This window comes from Alexandromys fortis, unplaced genomic scaffold (genome assembly GCF_014885135.2).
Source record: "Alexandromys fortis isolate MF-2015 unplaced genomic scaffold, M_Fortis_MF-2015_v1.1 scaffold_105, whole genome shotgun sequence".
Classification (NCBI taxonomy): Eukaryota; Metazoa; Chordata; class Mammalia; order Rodentia; family Cricetidae; genus Alexandromys; species Alexandromys fortis.
The window spans coordinates 3570489-3578928 of NW_026068011.1; the positions used below are offsets into that span (position 1 = coordinate 3570489).

Genomic DNA, 8440 nt, shown 5'->3' on the forward strand with positions numbered 1-8440 from the left:
TTTTTTTTTCCTTTTCTCAATAAAAAAAAAGAAAAACTAAGATAGTTTCTAAGTTCACAAAGATCATTTTTTTTTTCAAACTAGAAACAAAGACTTTACTTGAAGTCCACATACCACATTAATTGCTTTACTGCAATTCCATACCCTAATTCCTGCTCCCTGTCTTCCTGGCATTAAGACATTCCAAGCAATTGCTGGCTGCAAAGCCCATCCACGGTCATTGAGGAGAACAAGTAAAGCAGGGAAAGCATCACTTTTCTGGCTTGGGCAACTGGGTGACCTAAGGTCTCCTCCACCTGCCACAAGTAGGGGATCAAGGGTAGCAGGTAGATTCATTTACAGTGACCCCAAAACCAGCAAGGGAAAATGTTGACTATGGTCTGTCACAAGAGAAACAAGAATGATTAGAGAGAGAGTTCATGTGCACTGGCCCCATGCTTGCTGAATGTCACATCTGCATTCTAAAAGTGTGCTACAAATGAGGCCATGCACAGAATTGGTGACACTTACAATACTGAACACAGGAAGTATTTACCATTTGGTGGTAGCTTGAATCTTTTCATACACAGTGTTTACAGTATACTGCTGAATATATTTTCTTTAAATCCTACAAGTATTTATAAAAACGACAATATCTCACATAGGATGGCATGTGTATGTGCTAATAGTATTTTGTTTCACATTAATATTTAAACTCTTAGAGCATTTATTCAGCAATTCCCTTTTCTCCTCCTTCTTCCATTTCCCCCACTCCACTTTCAACTCCTTCTTCATCATCTCCTTGACACACAAATGAAACATTGGACCTGTTTCATTTCAGCCTGCATTTATATATGCTTTGGTGACTTTATAAGTACTAACAATCAGAGAGAGAGAACACACCACAGTGGTGGCAGTGGTGCTAAGGCCGTCTGTGGGCCTTGACCTACTGCTTGCAATCATTCCAGACATCCCGCGATCACCACCCTTCCAAGACTCTTTCACACATTTCCTGATCAACATCTGTGATTTTTCCCCCTTGAGATGATATCACTAATTCTGTTTTTTTTTTCAAATTACAGCCATTCACTTCCTAAATTCAAGCAGCCTAAATATCACTTTCCCTTTGTATATTGTTCTAATATCACTGGGTATAATATAGGATTTATAATGAAACTTCCACAGATTTCTCTACTTCATAAAATATATCCATGATCTTGAAAATACATTAGTACTAGTCCAAGATCTTCCACAAGGAATCTAAACAGCTATTTAGAAAAAAAAAATGGATTTTCCCCCACAAATTCACCATGTGGCTAGTGTTGTGAGACTTTCCCCAACTCAACATGGCAGAGCCATTCCTATCTTGAAATCAGAACAGCTGTTATTACCTTCATGAAATCCCTACAAGACTGACTTTTAGACATTCCCTCATAAAGGGTAAGAGGGTCATTAGACCCTCATCTCAACATCCAGAAACTAACCCGCCTAACCCAACTTTATATAATCCTGTCCCAATTGCTGTGATCTCTGGAAGTACTAGAGAATAAAATGGTGAACATTCAGCTGAGGGAGGCACTCCATGTCTGAAACCTTCTGAGGTCGTAATACATGCTGAGGTGAGTTTTTCAATTATTCAGCTACCAGGGCTTATCTAGCTCCTGTAGGTACCTCCTTACGCATGATTTTGTAATTTCAAGTGTCTCACTGGTTCATCAAACAAGGCTTAGATGAAATAATTTTGTCAGTATATCCTTAGCACCCTATCTGGAGCCAACAGATATTTGTTCATGTCTCTCCAGGAAAACTCCCACAACAACCAGGCAATCTGGGCTTCACTGCATGCACTGGAATGGGGAGTGAAGAGGGTAGAAAGGAAACAGGCTATAAATTAACCATCTGAAGATATTGATTCTCTTCTTCTCGTCAAACCTGCCATTCAATGTCAGAGAGCTCTCATTACTACAGTTCCAGCTTCTGCTTATTGCTCAGGAAAATTAGCAGACACGTTTTAGAGTATGAAAAGTCGTGACACACAACAAGGAAGGATGGCTAATAATGTGTTTCATCTGAGGGGAACAGAATACTCAGAAAGCCAGGACAAAAAAAAAAAAAGCTTCTAGTGCTTGACTTTTCCAAGGAAACTGCAAAACAGCAGTCTATTAAAACCTCAAGAGCCATGTGTAAAGACACACTCTATATCTACATCTTGTGCTATGAGACCTGAGTCCACAGGTCTGTGACTTACCTCCACTAGCTTGTTGGCATGTTCACGGAAAACTTGGGCATATTCCTTCACTTCCTTTTCATTCCCACTCTTTGCAGCCTCAATGAGAACCAGCAAAGGGACGTTGGTTTCCAAGAAAGAATCTGATATGTGATCCATCACGGCTTTCCGAAGCTACAGTTAGAAACAAAAGCAAAAGGACATTAAGGAATAAAATTGTCAATCTTTGCCTAAACCACTGTCAAGCTTTCATTACGATATAAACAATAGGGATAGTTAGTTTTGATTGACAACTTGACACAACTTAGAATCTGCTGGGAAAATTTTCTCAATGAACGATTGCCTAGATCAGCTTGGCTTGGAGGGGATTACATGATTTTGTTCACTAACATTGGGGAACCAAGCCACCAAAGGCAGCACTATTTCCCTGGCATGAAATTCTGGGCTATATAAATGTGGAGGAAGGGATAGATGCCAAACACTAAGAACCCTGTACATATTCATACTCTCTCTGCTATTGATGGTAGATGAGACTGTTCCTCTTGCCTTGACTTCCCCACAGTAATTGACTCTAGTTTGGAATTATAAGTCAAATAAATCTTTCCTTCCCCCAGCTGTTTTTTTTTTTTAATCTAGATAATGATCACAGGAACAGAATTGAAACTAGGTCAATAATAGTTTAAATCTCTTGAATTTTCTCTTATCAAAAACTTTCTTTTTTATCAAAGAAAAAAAGGTAGATTGATTAAGTCTGCCTAGGAACTATATGTAATATAAATCTTGAAAATTACATAAATAGACTATAGCTCCAAACACTGACCAAAGATCAGTTCTCATCTTTCACTGGATTATTTGTTTGGCTCTACAAACTCTTAAGTCCTGGCAAATTTCAAGAGCTCAGGTCTTCAGCAGTGGAGATGCCTGTGTACCAACCAGTCATTAGGGAGAAATGCAAGTAGAGTGCTGAGCCTTGATGTCACCCGTGAAACTTTCTCACTGTGTAACCTCCTGCCCTCTTCACATATAGTGTTTGTGGTTTACAGAGGGAAAACAGGGAACATCTGACAGCCATAAAAATATTCCAGCCCAGGTGCTATGGTGATGCAGTTGTTATGTTCCAGGAAGTAAAAAAAAAAAAAAAACCACTTAGAATATTTCAAGGTAAGAATAAACAAACCTGAATCTTCTAACAATGCATAATTACACACCATTCCCACACTATTAAAATAAGTGGGGCAGCTGCATGAAAACAAAATAAAACTATCCCTGCACAATCACCTTGCTTGTACTTTGTTCATAATCATCTGAATATATAAAGCCTACAAATAAAAATAAACACAAGGGAAGGTGGCAAATAATCTGTACATTTCTCAAATCAATTCATTAACACCTGTCCTGGAGGCAGTCGGGGAATCTTCGACAATGTGACACACTCAGCTGTGACTGGTCAGAACTAGTGGTTGGGCACTAATGACAGTAAAGGCTGCATGTATATACATATGTAAGTTTGTTTAGCTTTCTTCTGAATTGCTTTGAAATTTCTCCTTGTAACTGGGCATGAAACAGAAACAGAAAAAGAAGACCTGGACGAGGGCTTACAGGAAAGATTTCAAATTAACCTGCCGTGGTTGCTTCAAGGGCATTGATTTGTGTAGAGAAGAAATGAGTAGAAATATAATAAAAAATGACGTGACAGGGACAAGAGAGACAAATATAAGTCTAAATAAGGAATAAGTCAGAGGAAAATGAGAAAGGTTATCTCTCCAATGAAGCCACCACATCTTTGATACCCACAAAAGGTAGCTGAAGAAGGAACTCTGTGAAGCTAGAAAAGCCAACTGTATTAACTATTCCTGAATTCACAGGAAGAATTTTCTTCCAGAACTGAGCAAAGTTAAACATTACAGAAGCCGTAAGGAGTTGTTTTTTCCTGTACACATTTGAACTATACCAGAACGATATGCTTATACAACAGATAAAAATGGTAACCATAAAAACAAGTAACATACCATTACAAATTAGATAAAGGACTTTATAGAAAAAATGCAAGATAAGAAATAATAATACAAACTATTGTAAGAACAACTATGAACTTGGCATCTTGACTCATACTTGTGATGCCAGTACTTGTGAAGTTGAGGTAGGACAATTACCACTAACTTGAGTCTATCCTAAGCTCAATCTGAGGCCTAGGCCAGTCTGTGCTACAGAGTAAGAAGATCTCTAAAAAGCAAAATTGGAAAAATGGCTCAGTGATTTTAGAGAACTTGCTGTTCTTGCAGAGGACGAGAAGTCAGTGCTGAGTATCCTTGTTGGGTAAGCCACAACCCCCTTAACTGCAGCTCCTGGACATCCCTATATACTTGAAAGGTTATGCAAAAAGAACTAAAGGTGACCAGGTGGAGAACACATCAAACTAACCTGTCAGCTTCTGGCAGAGCAGTGCTTCACATAGGAAAGGGGAAGGTGGGGATTTAATAACATGAACTTGACAGGGACAAGACAACAGAGGAAAAAAAATCAATAGAAGAGACTGATGTTCATGGGTACCCACACACAAACAAAATAAATCTTTAAAAAGAAAGCAACTAAGAATTCTATTTTAAAATTTAAAAAAAAGTTTCAAATAGTCAATTTCAAAATGACTGAAACAAAATGAATAAATACCATAGCAAGTGCCTTAAAAGGGACAGAAAAGAGAAAAAAAATCAAAGTAAAATATTAGCAAGAGCTTAAAAGGGATGTGAAAAAAGATGACAAGTCAAAATAGGAAAAGAAATTTAATACGTGGCTTCCAGGCATCCCTGAAGTAAGAAATCCAAAGCCATTGAAACTACTTATACCACGACTGATGAAAACAGGGAAATTCCAGCAGACACAGAAGAGATTTTCATGTACTGAACTCCACCTTCTCCTATGCCCCACCACCCAAAAAAAAAAAAAAAATCAACAACAACAAAATCTAACCTTGTATGGCAGTGTGTACCTATAATCTCAGTCACTGAAGACAGGCATGAGTTTAAGGCCTGAGGGGAAAAGGAAAATGGGAAAATAAAAGCAAGTAAGGTAGGAGAGCGCATGAAAACTCAGGAACTCAAGCATGAGCAGAAAATAAGAAAAGGTGGGAAAATGTGGAAATTCCAACAAAATCCCTGTAAGGTGAGAGGACAAGTCTAGAATCTATGAACCAAGGCAGGAATAGTTATCACGTCCCTCTTCCTTCCTGTGCTATATCAGACACTATTAGTCAGTCTCAGCACACTTTTATGCTGAGCTCAATTCTGCTTCCTAATCTTTCTTAGCACAGTGCTCTAGGCAGCTAATACTCATCAACCCTGCTTTTCTTACAGGGTGAAAGCCTGCCCTGCTTGATAGACATCCTTCAAATGGGAGTTTTCTTTGGGTATAATTAGATATGTGTCTAAAAAAATCCACCATCATCTTGAATTTCACACATAAAAGTGAACACTGATTCTAGGCTGGGATGATGATATTTAATAAAGATCAGGCAACTTAACATTTATCCCATCATTTAACATGTGTAGAACAATCCTATTAAGAATTGAAGTATTAATTTTTTTAATATTATAATGAAAGTCAACTCCAACAAGGTCAAAGTTGGGTATAAAGTGTGATTCAAATTAGGGTCAAAAATCTGAAGGCTTAATATTTTTCCTTGAATGTAGCTGCCCCAGGCTTTTCATGATTACTGACATATTTTACCATAGTTCCTTAAGCTTTGTGCAATAATTATTATTAAAAATGAAAGATCAAAGCAACGAAGTGACTAGGCCAGCAGCCATCCAGCCTAGAGGGTTTGACAAAAATTGAGCCTCATTAAGTCAAGCAAATTTTAGCCAGTGTGAAGGTCAGTCCTGGTAATTAGTCAATGCAATAATCCACCCAAAGTCACTTTAATAACTCAGGGTGTATTACATGCACAGGATCCCATGATACTAAAGACACTGGTCCAGTATGGGATGGCACAAGTGAACAGGGCATATCCATGAACCTAAAGGATAAACATTAAAAATAATCAACACATTTTCCATATTTGTATTCTTTTAAGAGAAATACAAGATTCTTCGGTCATCATCTTGATGATACCACAAAGAAAAATAATTTTAATTGGGACATATGTACATCCTAATGGAAACAAGTACAGAAAGAAGGAGGAGGAGGAGGAGGAGGAGGAGGAAGAAGAAGAAGAAGAAGAAGAAGAAGAAGAAGAAGAAGAAGAAGAAGAAGAAGAAGAAGAAGAAGAAGAAGAAGAAGAAGGGGGGGAGGAGTTCATCAGGCCTTGTTTTTCCCCCTCCTAAAGCATCAATTCCTTGTGAAATTGAGGCTGTGTTGGCTCAGTTAAAGTACAGTACAGCCATCATTTTCTGTACTACCTACATGCAAACTCCTTGATGGAGTTTCACCAGATCCACAGTCTCTGCCCTCCAGGACTGCCAAAGCAGTCAGGATAAAAGTCTCTCTGGTGGAATAAAAAGTACTGAGAGAAACTCTGATAAATGTAGTCATTTATTAAACTATAATAACCCTATTATGACTTTTTTACATAACCCTAAAACATAGTACCTGGCCTCCAAGACACTTATTTGGCCATGTGGCCTAGATTCAATGAGAATCTACACGATGCTGCCATCCTGAGGTTTTAGAGGCTCTCTTTCCATTTGGTTTCCAGGTCTTGTTTTTTGCTCTTCTCGTGAGAAGGAAATGATTAGGCTATTCTCCTTTGATGGTTTATCAAATTAATTAGAATGGAATTGACTAAGAGATAAGTTGCTGTGTGCATTGGTAAGTGATTATCTTGGTTATGTTAACTGATATGCAAAGACCCATCTTAATTGTCACAGGGACCATTGCTTTGGTAGAATGTAGTGGACTATGTAAAATTAAGGCACTTGACTATCATCTGAAGGAGAGGGATGGAAAACTTGTTGAATCATAGATACAAAACTTGGGAATCATAGATCAAGTCAAAGCCACCAAGAACCAAGGTCAGTCACAAGAAAAGGCAAACAAACTTTTGAGGAACAACTGCTGTCTTTTCTGCCTTCTGGGTGCTATTTCAATGCAGTGCAGTCACATTAACAGATTGATCATGCATGTATTTTTATGAAAATAAGTTTCAGTGGTCGTTGAGTGACCTTTGTGGAGGTGAAGAGAAATCTGGAAATAGTCTTTTGATTGGCTATCAGACCAGTTTGGTGGCATTTCAATGTAGTCTTCTTTCAGAAAATATGCTATCTTCCATTCTATAGTCATGAATCTTATTTAAAAATATCAAGGCTATAATTTCTTATTTGTATAGGTTAAAAATCATCTTTAGTTAAAAAGTTGTTCCAATGAGAGCTGTTCCAGAAGGACAGGAGCAGGTGTTTGGTTCCATCTGTTGATTTCATTTTCAGCCCCAGCACACACAGGTCTGAGTCAAAGTCCTCTTTTTCCTACATGATGGGAAAGGCTAATTGCTTTCATGAGAAGAGACAATAAAAGGTTGCCTCAGGGTTCAGGAGAGCGATTATTGAAGATCTCCAGATGGCTTCAGTCCAGCAGGTGCAGCAGCTTAACTTGGTGGCAGAAAAATATTAGCAGAAAACTGAGCCCACAACTGCTAGGTTCAAGATAAAGGACCCAAGGAAAGGTTGTGGGATTAGATGGTCTGCACAGAAAGTGTTGACTTTAGCAGTGGGGAATGAAGAAGAGTTAGTGAAGTCATGGCAGGAAGAGACAGAGTGAATGTTTATATTTATAATAATAATCTCTATCTAGGGATTATTGGTGTCCCTGTTCTAAAGAGTTACAAACCTCATTTATTTTTCACCCAAAGAGTTGGCTATGGGGGTGTGGAGATGGCTCAGAGCATGAAAGCATTTGCTCTACAAGCTTGAGAGCCTGAGAGTGAACCACAGTATCCATGTAAAAAGCTGGGTAGGGTAGCAGAGTTTCATGGTTGTATGGTTTTGTGTACCTGCACCCCAGCATTGGAGGATAGCAGCAAGCAGATACCAGGAACTCAGCATAGTTGAGACAGTGAGCTTTAAGTTCAGCTAGAGAGCCTGTCTCAAGATAATGAGATTGATCTAGAATGGTAGAAGACTCCAGAGGTCCTGCTCAGATTTCTACATGCATGTGCATGGGTGGATGCAAACACACACACACACACACACACACAGAGAGAGAGAGAGAGAGAGAGAGAGAGAGAGAGAGAGAGAGAGAGAGAGA

General features: G+C 38.6%; 1 protein-coding gene across 1 annotated transcript in view; it reads right to left on the bottom strand.

The window, feature by feature from the left end:
* Positions 1-8440, bottom strand: part of Ctnna2 (catenin alpha 2) — a 983267-nt gene that overhangs the window by 235270 nt on the left and 739557 nt on the right. The window contains exon 8 of the mRNA XM_050162003.1: positions 2228-2380. Coding sequence (XP_050017960.1) covers positions 2228-2380 — 153 coding nt within the window. The remainder of the gene's footprint in view (positions 1-2227; positions 2381-8440) is intronic.